The sequence below is a fragment of the Apodemus sylvaticus genome, chromosome 10, assembly GCF_947179515.1.
Source record: "Apodemus sylvaticus chromosome 10, mApoSyl1.1, whole genome shotgun sequence".
In the NCBI taxonomy this organism is placed as follows: domain Eukaryota; kingdom Metazoa; phylum Chordata; class Mammalia; order Rodentia; family Muridae; genus Apodemus; species Apodemus sylvaticus.
Genome location: NC_067481.1, coordinates 4,469,397 through 4,490,218, shown reverse-complemented (window position 1 = coordinate 4,490,218; position 20,822 = coordinate 4,469,397). Strand labels below are relative to the sequence as shown.

The 20,822-nt window shown below is 53.4% G+C and overlaps 2 protein-coding genes across 5 annotated transcripts in view; one reads left to right on the top strand and one right to left on the bottom strand.

The window, feature by feature from the left end:
* Pgs1 (phosphatidylglycerophosphate synthase 1) overlaps window positions 1-17,763 on the top strand; it is a 38,752-nt gene extending 20,989 nt beyond the window's left edge. The window contains exons 8-10 of one of the 3 annotated variants that reach the window (XM_052193899.1): window positions 8,386-8,534; window positions 13,339-13,464; window positions 17,368-17,763. In XM_052193899.1, the coding sequence (XP_052049859.1) occupies window positions 8,386-8,534; window positions 13,339-13,458 (269 nt within the window). In that variant the 3' untranslated portion in view covers window positions 13,459-13,464; window positions 17,368-17,763. Of the gene's footprint in view, window positions 1-8,385; window positions 8,535-13,338; window positions 13,465-14,472; window positions 14,584-17,143 lie in introns of those variants that run through there. The other 2 variants (XM_052193898.1, XM_052193900.1) reach the window with 2 other exon arrangements.
* The window catches only part of Dnah17 (dynein axonemal heavy chain 17), a 108,405-nt gene continuing 104,425 nt past the window's right edge, over window positions 16,843-20,822 (bottom strand). For both annotated transcript variants that reach the window (XM_052193897.1, XM_052193896.1), the window contains exons 76-80: window positions 20,242-20,424; window positions 19,130-19,312; window positions 18,775-18,918; window positions 18,248-18,473; window positions 16,843-17,236 (exon numbers count right to left, since the gene is read on the bottom strand). In XM_052193897.1, the coding sequence (XP_052049857.1) occupies window positions 16,989-17,236; window positions 18,248-18,473; window positions 18,775-18,918; window positions 19,130-19,312; window positions 20,242-20,424 (984 nt within the window). In that variant the 3' untranslated portion in view covers window positions 16,843-16,988. The remainder of the gene's footprint in view (window positions 17,237-18,247; window positions 18,474-18,774; window positions 18,919-19,129; window positions 19,313-20,241; window positions 20,425-20,822) is intronic.

Sequence of the window (20,822 nt, the reverse complement as noted above, 5' to 3'; positions counted from 1 at the left end):
AGGCCTCCGAGCACATATCTGGACTCTTGAGATTTGAGGACATCTCTGACTCCTTAAATGGGACTTTCTTAACTCTCGGAAACTAGCATTTTCAGTAGAGGATACTTTGTTATTATTGTTGCTTGAGACAGGATCACTGTGTAACCCTGGCAGGTCTGCAGCTCTGTAGACCAGGCTATCCTGGAAATTAGGGAGCTCACTAGCCTTTTCCTTCCCCAGTACTCAGTTCAGGACATTTGCTGCCATGCTTGGCTAGTGGGGATATATTGTAAGAACTACTGAGGCACCTTGCTGTCCTAGAGCTCCAGTTCCAGTTCTCTGTGTGGAATTTAACATGTTTTTTTTTTTTTTTTTGTTTTGTTTTGTTTTGTTTTTTGGTTTTGGTTTTTTTGAGACAGGGTTTCTCTGTGTAGCCCTGGCTGTCCTGGAACTCACTCTGTAGACCAGGCTGGCCTCGAATTCAGAAATCCGCCTGCCTCTGCCTCCCAAGTGCTGGGATTACAGTCGTGCGCCACCACCACCCGGCGCTAACACGGTATTTTTATTTTACTTATTTTTAAAAACTATTAGTATGTGTGTTGGCGGAATGTGCACATGCCATGGCTTGCTTGTAAAGGTTAGCAGGCAGCTGTGGGAATTGCTTCTTTCCTTCTACCAGGTGAATTCCATCAAGCAAAATGCTTTGTTTTGTTTGACTCTGTGGTGCTGGGATGTGTTCCAGTGCCTTGTACACCTGTCAGGTACTCTCTCCCTCCCTCTCTTTCTCCCTCCCTCTCTCTCTCCCTCTCTCTCTCTCTCCTCTCTCTCTCTCCTCTCTCCTCCCCCTCCCCCCTCTCTCTCCCTGAGCTCCATCAGCCCCAAACAGGACAGAACACCTCAGAGATGTTGGCTCGTCACCCTAAGAGCCATGCTGTCTGTTGGGAATGGTAGTGACTTGCCTGTCCAGTAGAATGCTGGAAGGCCGCATTCTTGCCCAGGCAGAGTGTGCTGCTTGTGTGGGAGATGACTGTGCCATTGTTGGTCTCGTCTTGACTTTGGGCTGAATGAAGCTTGTGGTCAGGGCAGGTAGGGCTGGCCAGAGGGTGTGTGTGGAAAGTCTTTTCAGGTTGGCCCAGTTCCTTCTGGGAACACAAGTGCCCCGGGGTGGGGCATGGAGGGAAGAGCTGAGTAGCTGACTGAAGCCAGAGCTTTGGGGCGGTGCTGTAATTCAATTCTCAGGTCTCTGCATAGTTATAGGCAGGCCAGACGCATGCTTCTCCAGTACATGCTGTGGCCATGGACCCAAGCCCCCCAGCATTATAGCTGGAGAGGCTCTGGCCACTGCTTCGGGTGTTCCCCTGAAGCCACACTGATAAATGTGCATGCTCATGAGCGCATGCGTGTGTGAGCCTGTGCGTGCGTGCGCAGTGTGTGTGTGTGTGTGTGTGTGTGTGTGTGTGGTGATTCCCCAGTTATACCTAACTGGCTTTTCCAGTGTGTCTGCCCTGTCTTTTCCCGGACTGTGTGCTCTTGCCCCTGCTTTCCCCCCCCTTCCTCCCCCCCCTCCGCCCTAGTGTGGGTGGGGCCCTACCATCTGTGAGTGTTGGATTAGTGAGGAGGCATGGGCATGGAGAGTCTCATATCTGGATCTTAGAATTTGTGTGTAAGAAATGGGAAAGAGAAGAGCTGAAGAGATGGCTCAGTGGTTAAGAGCACCAACTGTTCTTCCAAAGGTTCTGAGTTCAATTCCCAGCAACCACATGGTGGCTTACAGCCAATAGAATCCAAGGCCCTCTTCTGGTGTGTCTGAAGAGTGACAATGTACTCACATACGTTAAATAAATAAATCTTTAAAAACAAAAGAAAAAAAGAAATGGGAAAGAGGAAGAGATGGTAGAGCTAAGTGGGGGTAGATGTTGCTTAGAATTTGATTCTGAAATAGGGTTTTTTTATGTGCCCTGAGCTAATTGCTGTGTAACTGAGGATGACCTTGACCTTCTGATTCTCCTTGGTGTTGGGATTACAGCTGCTTTGAAGCAGTTTCCTCTGAGTAAGAGCCCTTTCCCTAGAGCCAGGAGCCAGGTCAGAGGTTACTCTGTCAAGGTGAAAGGCCGTCACCCTTTCCTGCTTAGTGGCTGCTGTCTTCGGTGGGTCACAGCCTTTTCTGGGACACCTGCTGATAGTTCTAGGAGCCTGTATGAGTATGGGATGAGCAGGCAGTGCACAGGGTGCTTGTGGGCTCTGATGGTTGGTGTAGTTGGTCACTTCCTGCAGGGCCTGTGCTGGATCCAGGGCTGAGGCCTGTTTGTGTCTATTCTGGGAATAGACTTGGAAAATGCTTGATTACCATGTAGCTGATACCAGGGTTCTTTTTTGTCCAAGCTCCTACAGGAAAGGCTTGAGCTGGTCTCAGCTCTTCCTGCTGCAAAAAGCCTCTAATGGAGGACAGCAGTCGCACTGGGTTTCCTTGCAGCTTTCTTGGATAGGTTTAGGATGCTAGGGTTTACTCCGAGATATTTGCTGGGAAGCTGGGTGCAACTTTGTGACCCTAGCAGTGTGGGCAAAGGTAGGGTAGGGACAGCTTGAGTGGGTAGTGAGACGCTGTCCTCACAGAACTGTGGTACCTGGTTGCACCTTGCCGCCTTGTAGGGAAGTCTGTTTCATGGCAGTTGGCTGCTGAATCGGCCTGGTGTGGAACTCATGTCATTTACAGGCTGCTATCTTAACACACTTTACTTCCAAAGAACCGCAGGGAGCCCGCAGTGTGTAGAATGCTTTGGACACTTCTTTTGCAATATGGCCTGTCTGTTGATTTCTTATTGGAATGTTTTGGAAGTGGCTCCTAGAGCTTCGTTCACATAGCTTGGACAGCAACTCCAGTAGGATGGGTCATGGCCTAGTGCTGCCTGGTGAGAGAGAGCAGTGGCAGCCCACGGCCAGGGAGAGCTCCCTGGGAGGAGGCTCTGAGCGAGAGTGGGTGACTGGGTTCACTAGGGGCTGCGCCCCACCCCTGGTGGAGTGTGGACATGGTGTTAGTCCGAGGGGTCTGTGTTGAGCTTCACCCTGCTGAATGTGGCACTTGCTGGTTGGTCTCTGTAGAGTACTGAGGAGACCCCCTCTTACCATCCCACCGTGCTGTGAGTGGCTGCTGCCACTAGGGTGGAGGAGTCCATGTTCACGAGTGGAGAGGTGGGAGGCTTGGGGTCGAGCTTAGTGCTAGAGCATTTGCCTGCATTCAGATGTGTAGGTTCTGTCCTCAGCTCTGCAGAGCCCCCCTCCCGCCCTCCCCAGCGGGAGCATGGTTTCTACTCAATGTATCTTGCTTTCCCACCGCCAGGAAGCCAAACACTGGTAAACTCCTAGGTGTGCCAGTCTAAGCTGTTTGTCTCTGGCTGTGAAGGATAGTTCTGTCCTTGGCTGGAGAGAGTCCCCAGGAGCAGGCCATGAGCACAGCTAGGTCAGTCACTACAGCTGTGCTGCTCACTGGTGGTTTGCTAGTCCGGCCTGGCCTGTAGGTATAGTAGGACAGGGATAGGGCCTTGGATAGTCTGACTGCATCTCAGGCGGTCAGCCTCTTTGAGCAGGTGCCGAGGGTTCACCCTTCTGGTCCTGGTGGGGTGTGGAGCATGGGTAGTATTAGTCCAGAGGAGTTTGCTAAGCTCCTGCAAGTTTAACTGAGGGGGGCAGTGTTAGCAGTCCCTGAGTGTGAGGCGCTAGTGTGAAGTCAGCTGTCTCAGCCCTGCCCGGTGGTGAAGCCTGTGACTAATCAGACCATCACTTTGACTTCTTGCCCTGAGCAAGAATTGTCAGTCTTGTCCCTGTTCAGTCCTGCGATCCAGCAGCCCTGTTAGGCAGGGGCCATACTCATGCTCACGGTACACTAAGCTGCTTTGTCCATCTGCTAGGGCCACAGGCTCAGTGCCCCACCCCTTCCCCCCAATTTTGAGGGAATCACAAAGAACTGAGCATATTGACTTGATTTCTTTTGGATGAAGAGTTCTAGATTAACGAAGCCCTCTGTGTGGCCAGGATCTTTGGATTAAGAGACTTCTGGCTGTACAGATGGGATCTGTTAATGACTGACAGGGTGCCATTATTTTTATTGTCTTCCCGACAGGCTGCTTGTCATCTTGCCCAAAGGTGAGCTGATGAGGCAGCCTGGCAGCCCCACCCTGTTCACCTGGGCTCCATGTGGGGTGACTGTCACCTGGAACCAGCAGGTGTGGTAGTGGGGCCTGTGGTGGTGCAGGTGACAGACTCCAACCCCAAGGCCTCAGGAGTTTCTCAGTCCCTCGGACACCAGGATCGAGGACTGGTGCTCATCTGTGGGAGAGCAGGCCTGTGATGTCCTCTCTCCTGGTTTCACAGGGGTCTGAGACTCCGGGACTCACAGTGCTGTGGGGCTCCGGGAGGCATAGAAGGTCATCTGTCTGGAGAAGTCCTCAGAAAAGACTGCCTACATGTGAGAACTCCTGCTTTTCTGTTTTAGGTTTATTTATTTTATCTTACATGTGTGGGGTTCTGCCTGCATGTGTGTATGTGTGCCTGGTGTTTCCAGAGGTCAGACGAGCACACTGCATCTCCTACAATTGGGATAAAGAGTTAGTAGATGCTGGGATCCAAACCCGGCTCCTCTGGAAGAGCGGCTGTGCTCTTGACCATGAGCGTCTCTTCAGCCCCATGCTTGCCTTGTTTTTAAGCATTTAGTCCACCTGTTTGGGAAGCTGCACCACTGTGAGTTCATTCAGGTACTAACATGGCGCATGTGTGCCTTGCGTGGGTCATGGAAGGCACCAGGGTTTGTGTCTCCTGCTCTTTTGAGATGACTTCTTTTTTTTTTGTTTTTTGTTTTTGGACCCCACCCCCACCCCCACCCCAGACAGGGTTTCTCTGTATAGCCCTGGCTGTCCTGGAACTCACTCTGTAGATCAGGCTGGTCTCGAACTCAGAAGTCTGCAGGCGTACGCCACCACCGCCCAGCTTCTTTCGAGACTCCTGTCTCACAGAAGCACCGAGTTATCCGAGGGGCCTGTTTAAATCATGGCAGGTAAAGTTCCGAAGCAGAAGGGATCCAGACTGGAAAAGGGGTCTAGGTCAGGGAGGGCCGCTCTGCAAAGACTGGAGGGAGTGGGACACCATGCCTGTCCAGCACAGATAGGAGGACAGTGCAGTCGCAGCCCAGTAGGAGTGCAGTCTGTGCCAGGGTAGAGCAGAGGTGGCCAGGGCCTGTCGTGAGGCACAGGGTGCCTAGAAAAGGGCTTCATTTGCTGTTTGACACTGGGTCTCATTCTATAGCCCAGACCAGCCTTGAATTCAGAAGAAGCCTTTCCCAGCCTTTTGAGTACTAGGATTACAGGTGTGAGCCACCACTCCCAGTAAGGTGGCTTTTTTTGAAGAGACAACAGGGGTCGTTGGCCTCTGGGTCCAGACCCCCGCTTAGTGTTCCAGGCATGGTAGTAGCTGCAGTGGCCTCCCTACTCTCCTTGGTACTTATGGCTACTGAGTTTCCCTTGGCTGCAAACCACTCTACCCCCAGTCCACTCCCCAAAATGCTTTTTTCTTCCCTAAGCCACTAGTTCCTGGAATTGAGATGTTGGCCAAAGGTCAGGCTTTGGGGTGAGGAATTGGGGGTTGATGATTGGTTTACAACCTCTGTACTGGAAATGTGCTTCCTCTTCTGCCCTTAGAGCGTCCTGCGTATGGGATGGGGGAAGCTGGGTACAGCTAGGGCCCAGCCAAGGAAGGGAAATGAGTCCCCAGTATCCCAGCCAATGCTTCAAGCACCTGACTTGGAACCTAAATGGGGAGATGCCTAGTGTCCTGGCCTCCCAGGCTTCCCCACGGCCATAACATGGGCAGCGTCTCTCAGCAGTGCTCCACCTGTCTCTCTTTGGGTTCACTCAAAGGTGTGGCAGTCTGTGTATGTGTGCGCTCGCGTGCGCGCCACACAAGACAGGGGCAGAGAGGCAGAGGCAGACAGAGACAGAGCTTGAGCGAGCACATTGTCTTGTGCAGCCTAGGCTGGCCTTGAGATCTTGATGTAGCCAAGAGAACCTGACCTTGGACACCTGTTCCTATTAGGTCTAGCCCCAGCTAAAATGGTCTCAAACATGAAATACTGCTTCCTGAGTGCTGGGGTTACAGGTATGAGCCAACATGCCCAGCTGCTCATTGGCTTTTTTTGAGATGGGGTCTTTTGTATCTCAGCTGGTCCTGAACTTGATTGATTTGTAGGATTTGTAAAATGACTCAGAAGCCAAAGATGTTTGCTGTGCAAACCTGACTGCTTGAGTGCTGTCTCCAGAACCACATGAAAGTGGGAGGAGAGGACCAGCTCCGTCCAGCTGTTCTCTGAGCTTCATGTATGCTCTTTGGCATGTGCATCCCAAAGTCAGGATGCCTTTGATACTCTGATCCTTGAGCCTCCATCTCCCGCGTGCTGAACTCGGAGATCAAACCCAGGGCTCCTTCTGCATGCTAGGCTGGCATTCTACCAATGAACTGAGCCACATCCCCAGACTTCCATTTTCATTTTGATGAGGGACAAGACTGTAGGGGCACTAGGTAGGGCATCCTCAGGTCTCCGGCCACAAGGGCTCTGAGTCTCGGTCATTGTATAATGCTAGCTACAAGTTTTGTGGTAAATGCCAGGCCTGTTTGTAGCTGCAGTGGCCGACTGTCACTCAATGTCTCTGGTATTCAGTGCTTTAGAATTTCTCTTGGCTAGAAATAACCCCACCCTGATCCACTCCCCCAAACTCCTTTTTCTCCCCCAGACTGTTGTCTTTTTCTTGCTGGTTCCTGGAATGGTTGACACATTAAGGGCTCTGGGGTGAGGAGCTGGGACTTAACAGTAGGTTAAAAATGTCTCTAAAGAGGTCCTCACATGGAGGTCAGCCTAGGAACTGGGGCTTGGTGACAGTAAGCACCTGGAGGTCAGCTTAGGCTTGGGAGGAGGCAGTGGTAGGAGGAGCAGTGGTCACACCTCCCCCCCCCCCCCCAGGGTCACAAAGTCTCAGGGTGCTGCTTAGGGAGTAGGTGCTAGAGGAAAATCCTCCTCTTCGTGTGTGTGAAGTATCCTGGCCCATGGAAGGCGTCCCCCTCCCTTTTTGAAGCAAGATGAGGAAGGTGGTTGGCAAGTTGTACCAAGCAGAAGGAAGGATTCCTGTCCCGGAACTTCTTTGCCCTAGATCCATGCATGGGAAAGCTGCGGTGGGGACCGGGAGGTTTAAACACATGAAAAACCCGAGGTGCCCAAGAGTAGACATGGCCTGGATCCCTGGGTAGGGAGAGCCACCTGGAGCAGAGCTGCCAGTAGGGCTGGGGACAGACACCGGCCTCTGGCCTCCCAGGAATAGAGGCCAGCTGAGGTGCGGGCAGGACACCAGCCACAGGAGTGGGCAGCGACCCATCAGCCGGTGACCAAGAAGCTCTGGCAACTCTGCTCTCCATGGATGTTAGGAAACAGTTTTCTGAGTAGCAGCAGGTGTGTCACATGCAGGCCACGTGTCTGGGATGTTTGTGTATGTCTGTGGGCTCTGTGAGGGTCTTGTTGATGGAGGGTCTGTGGTGGGAGGCCATGGGGAGCTGCCTGGGTTTCCTGGATAAGCTTCCTCAGGCTAGTAGGGGAAGGGTAGAGGCAAGGCTAGGCCCAGGGGCGGGGAGGATAGGGGCTCAGGACTAGTTCTGTGGAGCTTGGCTGTGAAGCCTTGGAAATTGAGATCATAGAAGAGGGTGCAGAATGGGAACTGTCCTGGGCATACCTAGTGGTACTTGAGATTCTGCTAGAACCTATGACCTTCATTACAGAAGTGTCCGCATGTGTACTGTGACGCGGCAGCTTCTGTGGTACCCACTGGCAGCATAGCATGCTTCTTTATGTGGTGTCCCGAGGTAGAAAAGGTGGGCAGCTGTATGTAGGCAGGCCTGGTCCTACCAAATGCCTCGACCACGATGTGACGGCTACCTCTGCTGGTTAGGTAGGGCAGAGCCCACTTGCCTGTTCTCTGGGCTCCCAGGATGGACTGAGGCTCTGGTCCTTAGGGACCTTGAGCTGCACTTTGCCAGCAAGATGCTTCAGGTGGTTGAGAGAGCTGGGGCTGGTGGTCTCTCTGGGAGCAGTTAGGGGGAGGGGAAGACCCCAGGGACAGCATTGACAAAGTTCATTCAAAGTCAGCTCTCCCTGCTAGGGACGGGAGCCACAGCCAAAGCGGCAGAGAGCAGAATGGCCTTGCCCTCAGCGGTCTGGTCTGGAGCACCATGGCAGTGGCAGGCAGGAGGGAGCCCGGCTCGGGGCGCTACCTGATGCCGCTGTCGGCTGCTTCCTTCCTAGGTTGAGACGGTGTGTGGCAAAGACCTGGCAGATGTTGAGCTCACTTCCTGTCTGCACATTTCCTTTTCCTGCAGGCCTCTGGCTGTACCTGGCAGGGAGCAGCCTGCCCTGCCTCACGCTGATTGGCTCTCCTAATTTTGGGTACAGGTCAGTTCACCGGGACCTGGAGGCCCAGATCGCCATCGTGACGGAGAGCCGATCCCTGCAGCAGCAGCTCCATCAGGTTGGTTGATACGGGGTCTGGGCCACAGCCGTCCTCACGGGCCTCTCCTGCCTGTCAGCTAAGACAGGAAGAGACCTTGTGTCCCTCAAGCCTAATAGCAACCCTGGAAGGCTAGACTTTTGACTATTAATGGCACTGCCAGGGTAGGCTTGTACCTCGCCCGGGTCCAGTCCCTCCTTCTGTGCTAGAGAGACCACCAGGTCCTCACTGGGGTATGGGGTCCAGTCGTTTGTAAACGTGAGGGTGAATCCCAGGGTTGGCTGCGGCTACGGCTACGGCTCTCCCTGTGGAGCAGGCAGCAGACAGCAGACAACTCAGGACTGTGAATTCTCCTGCAGCAGAGCCTGTGTGCTTTGGTCTTAGAAGCTTGTGCCCTTTGTAGGAGCCCTTGTGTGTGTTGGACAAGATTCCTGTTGGCGTCTTAGCTATAGGACCCTTGCTCCCAGGCAGACCTCGAGCCACACCCGCTGAGCTGCTTTTATTATGGTTATTTTTACTGTGTGTCGTGTGTGTGAGATGTGTGAGGGTGATATGCATGTGCCATGCGAAAGCTAGGAGGTCCTTTGTTTATGAAGTGAGCTCCCTTGGCGTGGGTTTTAGAGATTGAACTCACTTGCGTCTCAGGCTTGGGCCTGTGGGACAAGCTCCTTATGTGCTGACACCCCACCCCCCCCCGCCAGCCAGCTCACTGATGCTAGGCTGTAGTGTTTGGGAATCGCTGCTGAACACGGGGAAGTGACTATTACTGCTTTGTTCTTTGGACCTGCTACTACGTCTGGGACCTTGTCACTGAGGGCCAGGTTGCCAGTAAGGGCTCTGTGACAAGGCAAGGGGAAGTGACAACAGCTATGCTCTATAGCCAGCGGGGTGATTGGGTGTGCGAGCCGATTTCCTTCAGATGGCTGAGGAAGCTCTCAAGCTAAGGGCTTCCCATAACAGGGTTACTGTTGGCCTTGGAGCCAGGCTGTGGGGAAGGGATGAGCCTGTGGCTCTGAACAGTGGGCCTGCTGGACTGTTCTCACTGCTGCAGAGAGCTGTGCTTAGATGCCTCCCCAGAGAGAGCTGCTAATGATTCTGGCTCAGGCAAGAATGAATTCTGGGAGATTTGGGCAAGCAAGTGCCCAGGCCTGTGCCCCAGGTCCTAGTACTGACAAGACCCCACTTCCTGAAATGGGGACTTAAACCCACATCCTGGATTTGAGAAAGGCCAGGCTGGCTGTGGTCTGAGCTGATTTCTCAGATGACATACTTGGGATAGTTTCTTCCCAAACCTGCCTCCCAGGGGCTTTTGATGGTGGGAAGGTGTCAGCTCCCGCTGCTGTAGCTCTTCCACTTTCTTCGGTGTATTGATTCAGGGTCTGTGAAGTAGAGATGCGTTTCTAGATGGCTCCATTTGCTTCAGTATACTTTCAGGCCTGCAGCTGGCCTCCTGACCTTCAGTGTCTGGTTGTCGAGTGCTATTTGCTGCCTCAAATGCCCAGCCCCTGGCCTGTGGCCCCCCATACTCAGAAGGTCTGCTGGAGTTCTCTTGGGACCCAGGAAAGGGCCCTGTCTGTGTATTGAGCCTTGAAAATGGAAGATATTTTTATCAGAACCCTGAGTCCCTCCCTCGTAGAGCAAACAATAAGAACTGAAAGCTTCCTGGTTTTGTTCAGAGAGCATAGCTTTCCACTTGTGACCTAAGAAAGACTCCTTGCACAGCACTGTGACCTCTACCAGCTGACTTCCTTCTCCATCCCTGCAGTGGCGTCTGTGAGGACACAGAAGCATTTCTGGTAATTTAATTGAGATCTTGGCTGGATGTTTACTAAAGAGCAGAGCTGGAGCTAGGTCTGTGGAGACTTCTGCAAACCAGTCCCCTCCCCCAGACCAGAGCTGGCTCCTCCACAGAAACAGCCCATAGATCCTGAGGCCTGTATTCATGACATGTGGGAACTGTCATGATGGGAAAGCCAGCTGTGGGGACAGAGTTTGAAAGTCTGGTTTGGACATTGGCCTCAGGATGCTGCCTCTGCGACAGTCACAAGTTTGAAGAAAGTCCAGAAGAAAGCTGGGCCCTGGGCCTCCACCTCTGTGTGGCAAGCCTCAGACACTTCTGCAGGGCCTGCCTTCGGTGAGGTATGCTCTCACTGCTGATTGGAGGAACCGCTGATGAGTCTGTCCTTTCCTGTGTGGATGACGCTGGCCCTGCAAGGCTGTCAGGGCCTCCTGTGTGTGCTGATGCTCATCAGGCTGTGACTCTCAGAATTGTGTAGGTGTGGCCCAGATGCTCAGGGAAGCATCTGCCAGAACATGAGGGCACAAGAGGACAGCGTTTTTAGGTGTCCATACAAATGTCCCCACAGCTGGCTTCCCCATCGTGACAGTTCCCACATGCTATGTGTCTTAGTCAGGGTTTCTGTTCCTGTACAAACATCATGACCAAGAAGCAAGTTGGGGAGGAAAGGGTTTATTCAGCTTACACTTCCACCTTGCTGTTCATCACCAAAAGAGGTCAGGACTGGAATTCAAGCAGGGCAGGAAGCAGGAACTGATGCAGAGGCCATGGAGGGATGTTTCTTACTGGCTTGCTTCCCCTGGCTTGCCCAGCCTGCTCTCTTATAGAACCCTGGACTACAGCCCAGGGATGGCACCACCCAAGGGGCCCTCCCCTCTTGATCACTAATTGAGAAAATGCTCCACAGCTGGATCTCATGGAGGCACTTCCTCAAAGGAGGCTCATTTCTCTGTGATAACTCCAGCCTGTGTCAAGTTGACACACAAAAGCCAGTACTCTATGAATCCAGGCCTTAGGTTCCATGGACTGTTTCTGTGGAGGAGCCAGCTCTGGTCTAGGAGAGGAGACTGGTTTGCAGAAGTCTCCATAGACCCAGCTCCACAAACCTAATATGATTGGAGACAAGCATGTATATCTTAGTTTCCTTTTATTACCATCCCTCCTGCACGTGTGTGCGTGCGCGCGCGTGCGCGCGCGCACACACACACACACTCTCTCTCTCATGTCACAGCATGGTGTGGACAAGTTAAAGGAGTCAGTCCGAGGCAAGTGTCTTTACCAGTCAGTTGCATGTATCTTTTAAAACTTGGTTTTAAAGGTCAAAGTTTAAACATTGTTTGCAACAGAAGAAATTGTATCTTCATCGGATTCACTTGGATCCTTCTGTCTTTGTTCTGGGAGCCCGTGGAAAGGGCTGACTCCCAGTCTTCCACTGCTGTGTGCACTTCCAAGTGCACGGAGCCTTCCACTCCAGTGTACCAAGTGCACGGAACCTTCTACTCCAGTGTACCAAGTGCACGGAACCTTCCACTCCAGTGTACCAAGTCCACGGAGCCTTCCACTCCAGTGTACCAAGTGCACGGAGCCTTCCACTTCTGTGTACCAAGTGCACGGAGCCTTCCACTCCTGTGTACCAAGTCCACGGAGCCTTCCACTCCAGTGTACCAAGTCCACGGAGCCTTCCACTCCTGTGTACCAAGTCCACAGAGCCAGCCACCGTGCAGGGAGCTGTACTCTCCGACTTGGCTCTGCTCAGGCTCTATCTTGTGTTCTCTCAGGAGTACAATAGAACATCGTGCAGTACATGACATTGATGTATTACATCTTTTTTTTTTGATGTATTCCATCTTATATTCACAGTTGTGTTAGATATTTTAATAACATGGTGTTGAAAAGTCTTTGAGACCTAGCTGAGAGTCTGTACAGCTCCTGTAGAGGACTCAGCACCCACCCCCAGCAGGAGGCTCACAACTGCCTGTAACTTCAGCTCCAGGGGATTGGCTGCCCTCTTCTGGCCTCTGTGGGCACTGCATGTATACATTCATATCTATGTGCAGATAAATACATAACATGTCTATGTGAGAGGCAGGCAACGGGTGGTTCAGGCCTGTAAACCCAGCAGCTCTGGAAGCTGACACAGAAGGACTATGAATTCAAGGTCATTCGATGATTTAGTGAGATCCTATCTTAGAGTTTTAGAGGAAAGTGGGCTGTTGGAGCTGGAGCTGGAGCTGGTGGTGGAGTGCTCTAGGCCCAATCGCCAATGCATGTCTGCGCGCGCGCGCGTGCACACACACACACACACACACACACACACACGCCGCCACCATTGGGTTCTGGGAGTGCAGTGTCTGAAGGATTCGGTGTCTGGTGGTCTTGTGTTCTGTGGGACCAGCTATATGTTGTGTGTCTCGTGTCTGGTTTCTGTTACTTTTTTTACTTTCCTCTATTACGTCAGATTGGTTTGTCATCTGGGCTAATTTATAAGTGAATACTGGATATTTAGGTGGTTTCCAGCCTTTCTCCACTGTAAATGCGGCTGCACAAGTGTCTGTACAGATCTTAGTGTGTGGGTGAGATCACAGTTGCTTTCTTGGGACGAGCTCTGGCGAGTGTCACTGTCCTTCAGCTGCGGTGGCTGGTACTAACAGCAGAGTGACCTGCAGATTGGTGGGAGGGGACGTGCCATGTGTTGACACTTGTTTTCTGTTGGGAGTGGGGCCCAGGGTCTGCACATGATGAGCAGTGATACTGCTCCCACTGATTGACAGCCACCCAGACCCCTGCTTCTTATTATCTTAACTTATACTAATTTATCCCATGAGGGGTAAACATCTAAAATAGTTTTCCTAGCAGCTCTGACTGTTGAGCTAAATCAGCAATATATAGAGGCAGAGCTGGTGGCTGTGGTCCTCAGGAGACTGAAGACGGCACCTCTGACTGGTCTGTGGCATCTCTGTTGTACCAGGTGTCTAGGAACCAAAGGCTGACCCACACCCAGTGGCTGTCTGTTCCTTGTCTTCTCAGGAGCAAGAGCAGCTCTACCTGCGGTCTGCTGTGGTATCCTCTGCGACCTTTGAGCAGCCGGGTCGGCAGGTCAAGCTGTGGGTGAAGATGGTGACCCCGCTGATCAAGAACTTCTTCTGAGCACAGGCAGGTGCTGGGGATTCAGAGTGGGCCAGGGTGTTCTGATGGGGACTTGCAGCCTTGTCTGTCTGTCCACTGCTTCCTTCGTTTGACATGGCAATACTGGGTGATTGTGGACTGCAGTTTTAAAGGAAGGGCTGAATTTTGCTCTTCCCCCTTTCCCCCCTCACCCTCAGGTGCTGCCTCCACCCTTGGCTGGGGCCACCTGTGGTGAGGCCAGCAGCACCTTCCTCCTCCTGGTTTCCCTGCACAGGGGTTCTTCTGGGCAAGGGTGTGGAGGGGCTGCTTTCCTTCCCTGCTCTGGGCCGAGTGTGGTGTGGCCCTGTGACAGGTAGTGCTTAAAGATGAAGGAGCTGTTCTAGAGAGCTAAGGTTGTGTGTGGGGTGTGCTGGTGCATATGGGGGATGGGATGGGACACAACATGAAGGACAGTGTGGTATCAGAGGCAGCTCCATGTTTCTGTGGCTCATGTAGTACGCTCTGCCTGCCCAGGAGCCTGGGCACTAGAGACTGTGGTTGGTCTGGCAGACAGGTGAGAATGTGGCCTACCCCAGCTGCTCTGCTGTGCAGTGCAGAGCTGGCCTCTGGGGTCTCGGACCGCCACAGCCTGGAGGGGCCAAGGGTCTGCCTGGAGACCTTTGCTGCTCCTGTTCCTGCCTTGCTTTCTCATGCCTTCATTTTTACTTTATTTACTTGAGTCAAGGTCTCGTTAGCCCTGTCCGGCCTGGAGCTCACAGAGATCCTCCTGTCTCTGCCTCTCAAGTACAAGTATTAAAGGCACAGCCTACCAGGCCTAGCGATACTTGACTTTTTTTTTTTTTTTAAAATCTTTTATCAGCCAGGGACAGTGATTATACACCTTTAATCACAGCACTCAGGAGGCAGAGGCAGGACGATGTCTGTGAATTCAAGACCAGTGTGGTCTACAGTACAAGTTCTAACACTACCAGGGTTATACAGAGAAACACTATCTCGAAAAATAAAGTAATCTTTTATCACTATTTTATTTTCCAGTCATGCTTAGATATTACACAAACGTAGAGTGCGCTGCACTTGAGGGCTAGCCAGGCGCAGCTCATCCCCACCCCCTCTGCAGCAGCCGCTCTGCCATGCTGATGACACAGCCATGCTGATGACACAGCCATGCTGATGACACAGCCATGCTCCCAAACCCGTGCAGACAGCTCCCCTCTTCAAGCGGCTCAGACTGCACCAGCGCCACACTTTACACAGATGAACTCCTAACCAGAAGATGTGTGTAAGCTTGGAGAAATAAAGCTAGGCTGGCCCCAAACTCATGGTGATCCTGCCTCAATCCCTCAAGTGTTAGGAGCACCTGCATGTATCACTGCACCTGGCTCATTTTAGTGTTTTTGGTTGGACATGAGATCTAAAGCTGCTACTGTTGTTGCTTTTGGGGGATGGTTTTGAGAAAGAATCTCTACATAGATAGCTTTGCTGTCCTGGCCTCAAACTCAAGAGAGTTTGCCTCTGCCTCCCAGTGCTGGGGTCCAAGGTGTATGCCACCATCTAGTTGGGTTCCAGCTTATGATAGATGTGCCAGTCCAAATGCTGTGTCCCTCCTCACAGCAGGTCCCCTCCCGAGCCCAGGTCCCGTGTACTTGTAGAAGCCTGCTCGCCTGTCCATTTCTCCCCCGGGTCTCTGGAGACTTGAGTTGCTGCTGCCAGCACAGCCTGCTGTGCAGAGAACAAGTGTAGGGACCCCACAGCAGATGCTGCTTCTGTTAAGATCTAACCAGCTGTGGCTGACTGGGCTTGCCTCAGTGACTGGCTGGAGCAGCGGGGCCTCCAGAGTCAGGACAGCTAGCCACTGCCAGGACGACTGCTGCTCCTCGGAGTTGCTAGCAAGTGTCCCAGGCAGCAAGCAGCACTCAGCACTGTGTGCGACCCAGGCATTACCGACACCAGCGACAGGAGCTGCAGGGACTGGGCTTGTGTCTGCGGAGGCAGGCGTACAGGCACTGGGCAGAGTGACCCTCCTCTGCCCTGGTCACTCGCAGGCCTTTTGGGACTCCTTGGCTCTGCAGGTCCGTGCTTTTAGTTCTGACTCAAGCACTCTGCTCCAGATCCCTGCAGGTAGCTTTGCCTTTGGGAAGTTTGTATGTGTGGAGTAAATTACTGCTTTATTTCAGTCTTCAAAGGCAAAATTTAAAAAAACTCATTTTGTGTTATTACCAGGGATTGGAAGTTGTCACCTGGAGCCGGCTGGCTGTGCCAGCTGAGGGAGCTACAGTGACCCTCCTGGCCAGCAGAGGCGGGTGCACGCCAGCTAGGGTGTCCTGAAACTCCCTCCTTCCTTGTTCCCCAAAGAGGTTAGAGTCTCTCTGTCCCTGGCCGGGGCTCAGGTACCAGGGCCTCCTCCCTGAGGGGACTGCCCTTCAGGCACATGTTCCCAGGAGAGCAGGGGCGGCCCATGCCCAAGGACTTTGCAACTTTGAAGGTTTAGAAACCTAGAAAGTGGTGCCCTGCCCCCTTGCTGAAGTTTGAGGCTTTGCCTGCTGTTTCCCATCACCCCTAGTGTCCTCTTGTCTACCTCCCAGTGTTCTGCCGCCTGCTGGTAACCTGCCCACCTTGCTGTGTGTGTGTTTGGCATCAGTGCTGTCAGTCTCTGAGGCATGGCTTCTTTCTCTTTCCTGCTGATAGTTCTGATACAGATTCAACCAGCCCATCAGCGGGGCCACAGCCCACCTGTCTGCCTGTCATCCTAGGGGCAGGTGCCTCCTGAAGAGGGCTGCGGAAAGGGGTTACAGTCCGCTCTGGCTCCAAGGGGTGTGTGTGTGCGCGCGCATGTGTATATTAGGTGGGAAAAAAACAGGTAGCTCACATAGCCACCCCACAGTTGTTGGGTCTGAAGCGTTTGCAGGGACACCTACATGACTAGGAGGAGTGGAGGGAGGGGTGGAGCAGACACAAGCACAGCGTGGGGTGGGGGAGGGGTGCTACTCTACTGCAGGCAGGTGGAACCTGTGACCTCAGAGCACAGCATGTCCTTACTTGGTGCCTTTAGTGAAGAAGGATGGCTGGCTTTTTTGCAGTTCTGGGACAGAGGTTGGGAACGAAGGCGTGGAGATTACGTCAGGCTCTTACTCCTGAGCTCAGTATAGATGCTACTGCGTGGCGGGAGCACCTGATCCCCTGGCTGTGGCACTTTGTGGGCTGTGTCAGGCCAGAGGGTGAGTGTTCTGCCGTCACCCCACCTACTGCTTACATGAGACAATCTCCTGGGACTCCCCGAAAGTCAGATTCAGAACTGTTTCCCAGGATGCGTGCTTCTTAGCCACTGGGAATTAGGCTTCACTGCTGTGTGGGGCATTGGGAGCAGAGGGGATCAGACTGGCACATTGCAATTGTTTTAATCTGTACACATCTCCTCCACCCCACAGCCTGCTCAGGAGCACAGGGTTTGTAAGAAGTCAAAAGTCACAAAATATGTCAGTTGCAAGGCAAGGTTTCTGATTAGAACCAAGCAGGGTTGAGCATGGGTCTGGTCATCATGGCTGCAGGCACAGCTACACCTGCAGGAGCAGCGCCACAGCTGCCAGGATCCACTTGGCTGCCTTCTCTTTGGTCTTCAGATTAAAAGTCCAGACATAGGTGGGTCCTCGGATTCGCGTCTTGTACACAGGGCATTCATAGATGTTCTTGGTCTCCATTCGGTCCACAGGGATGGCCTTGATGAAGATGACGGGCATGACTGGGGTCAGATCCTTCAGCCTTGCTTCAGCAATCACTCCGGTCTGGGTGTCCCAGCGAGCTCCTGTGGGGACAATGGAGCTGAGGGTCTGGGTGCCCCAGGGGAGGCAGAACCCACTGTTTGGATGCTGACCGTGAAAAAGGGAGGCACGGTAGGGAGAGAGGCCTGGCCTCCAACCTCCCCACTCTTTTCAGAGACAGGCCAGTGACTGGGAGCCATGAAGAGTTCAGGCCAGGTGCCAAGGTCTGAGAGTGCCAAACATGGAGGAGTGGGAAGCGAGGACTCCGAGGACTCCGCATGCCGTAATGGCTCTGAGGCTGCATCTTTTCAGAGCTTCATCTCAGCCTTCGCAATGTCAGTGGCAGAGAAAACTGACCGCAGCTCAAATTCCAGCAATGTTCCTTCCTGATCCTTCATGTGTAATGTCTACTCTCTGTGTATATAGGGAATAAGTTATATATATATGCACATATAAACACTATCTGCCCTTAACCAGACTGCTGTTGTCTCTCATCCTAGCCAGTGGTGTTCATGTGTCTGTCCTGTGTGGCATTGGAATCACAATAAACATGGAGAATGGTTGTCCTGTACTTGCTCAAGTGATGTGGGTAGTGGGCGTGTGACCCTCGGGTGGCCTGGGCCTGACACAGCACAGGTGGAATTGTCTGAAGATTCGAGAAAACATCCTAATGGGTGCCCTACTGATCTGCCCTCCCGCTATCCTGGCTTGGTGGGTCGCCTGGACAGTCTTCCTCCTTGAAGCCTCAGTAGGAGTGCTGGCAGAGGTGACCCCTGGCTGGGGTCAGCCCTGAGCCCCAGACTCAGCAAAGCTCCAGCTTGTGGTTAAAGGCCGCATTCCTCATCATGTCTGCACACTCTTAAGTTTTCTCCATACAGGTGCTGGCTGGAATGAGGCTTGTCTTTTCCTTGGAATCCTAGCAATCCTCCAATCCTCAGTCCCCTCTAGGGCTCAGTGTGGCTCCAAGCCCACCCCTGCCTGGGACCATGCCCTGCCCTGTCTCATGTACAGCTGAGTGGAGGTGATTCTGGAGGCTGCTTGGACAGACACATTACCTTCCATGAAGAGCCCGTACACGTAGGAGCCCTCTCGGGGAGGGGCAGTCATGTCCTCCCGATTCTTCTTGGTCACTTCCACAGACAGACACATCTTATCCAGGGGCCACTCATTCTTCCTGGCCATGGACTGCATGATGGCAGTGAGAAACGACTGTGGGTTGAAGAACCCGGCCAGCCACACAGTGGTGGGCAGGGCAAAGTCTGTGGTCCAGGATTCAAGCTCCTGGAAGAAAAGTGAGCCGCTGAGGCAGGGGAGGGGTCTCAGCTGTGCCTGCAGCATCCCTGCAACCTGGGCCCAGACATAGCTTGTTCCCTTGCCTTCGCTGTGGAGAGGGGGCTCCCCGAGGGACTCCCCTGCGCTTTATGCGCTCACTTCTCAGATGCTGTCTCTCTCCCTGGGAAGTCACACCTGCCTGATCAGACATCTGAGGGCCTGGGTCAGGCCTTCCCACCCACTTCAGTAGTGGTGGCCAGTGGGGACTATGAGGCCACTGACCTGGGGGTTCCAGGGTCCTGTGACTTACCCTGATACGTTGCAGCAGGTCGGCATACCAGGCTGCCAAGCCCATCATGGAGGGGTAGGCCCGGGCCACCCAGGTGTCAGGCACCGTGTCATAGAACAGAGCTGTGGACAGGTCTTCCATGTCCGTTGTGATGGTCAGCTCACCCTAAGGGACACAGTCACGTTTTTTTGGAGGATGGGCGTGGTCAGCATGGTGCCACCTCCTGAGACCACAAGCAGACAGCAATAGCTAACCTCTGTGGCCTGTACTGGAGGTTGCAGGACTGGAGACCTAAGGTGTGCTGTGTGGCTGTCCCTCTACAGATGAGCCTTGCACAAGCCCCACGCCCGAGCCTTGGGGACCTTGCGGTTTTTACCTTCAGCCCCAGGTTCAGCTCCTTCAGGGAGCGCCGCATCTCATTGGTCAGGATGTTCATCCTCTCACATTCCTGAAAGGCAACCACCACGTAGGGAGTCTTCTCAGCAGCCTTGGCCATGATCTCAGCCATGTTGAAGGTCTCTGGGATCTTCTCAAGGATGTCATCAAGCACAGCCTTCACCTGGAAACCAGTGCCCAGGCAAGCCCGTGACATCACCAACTGTGGTAGCACCCCCCCCCCCCCCAAGCATCAGGAGGAGAAGCGGCTCAAACCTAAGTTCATGGACCTGCTTGAGTCTGAGAGGGGGAAGAGGCCGGTGGGGTGGGGAGTCGGAGACATAGGGTCTCGGGGAATAGCCACGTGTGACCAGAGCTGTGAGCATCAGGCCTGGTAGCCTGCGGCCTCCAGGCACAACCTCTCCAGCTTCCTGCCCTGTCCTCTGCAGAACTGTATTGTCACCACCGTCTCCCCTCACACACAATGGCACACAGTGGCCACCCACCAGCATCATCTGTACATCTCGGCCCAACCTGGCACACCATGCCGTGCTTCCAGAGGGCTGGGGTTATGGGTGTGTGCACCATACCTGGCTAGCAATAGGTTTCTGGTTTCAAATAATAGGTCAATAAAAGTTCCAGACCCTGAATAGCAAGGAGGGACTTTTGACTCTCTTTTGACTTCTAGCCTGTTTGTTATTCAGCTCCACACTATTTAGCTCCATGCTTAGCCGTGTGTGACAGATCTTGTCTATAGTGTAAGACAGCGGGTGCTCAGGCACACCAGGCAGAGGAGCCCCACAGGGCGCTGAGATGCAGCCGCCTGGCCGCTGACCTTCTGAGCTCCTTGTCCTGGAGGAGCCGCCCTGTTGCACCAAAGTTCTGTGAGTTCTGTGCTCTAAGTATTAGGCCACTGATGCCTGGGAGCAGTCTTGGACCACATCCTGATTCCAGGATTTAGTTCCCAAGACGGGATGGAGCTGCCTCGCAAGCTGCCCAGGTGCTGTCTTCAGCTGGGGCTGCACTGTGCCTCCCACGGCTTTGGGCCCCACCCACCCCCACTGCCAGGGACACCCACCCACCCCCACTGCCAGGGACAAGGACAGGCCCTACCTTCTCCTCTCGCGACACGCCTGTGCCTGCTCCCGAGTCTGTCTCTTTGGGCTGCATTTCTAGGACCGTTCGGAATAGCTTCTCGGAGGTGACTGTCAGGAAGCCGATCTCTGCGTTGGGGTGCAGGCCGTACAGGTAAGGACTCTCAGGGGGCAGGTTCTCATCTATGTACTCGTGGTAGCCCTGGGGAAGGGAGGCTTATAAGCAGGCCATCGGCCCGCTGTCTTCTGAGCATTTCTCAACCGCACCTCCTACATGGTCTGTCACAGTGGAGTCCTGCTTGTTGTCTGCCCACTTCCTCAGATGTGAAGGAATTCCTACCTCATTTTGGGCGCTTGGATTCTTGCTCGGTTACCGAAAGCCATTTTCATTGTTTTTCAGACGGTTTTTTTGTGTAGCCCAGATTGGCCTCAAACCTGCTACCTTGAGCTGCTAGGCCAGCCCTCCCCAGTGCTAGGATTATAGTTGTGGGCCACCATGACTATAACAGGTCTTACATGGTGCTGGGAGGTAGGACCCAGGTCTCCATACATTTTACCTCTCTACACCCCTAGCATCTGTAGGGCGTCTGTGGTATGGGC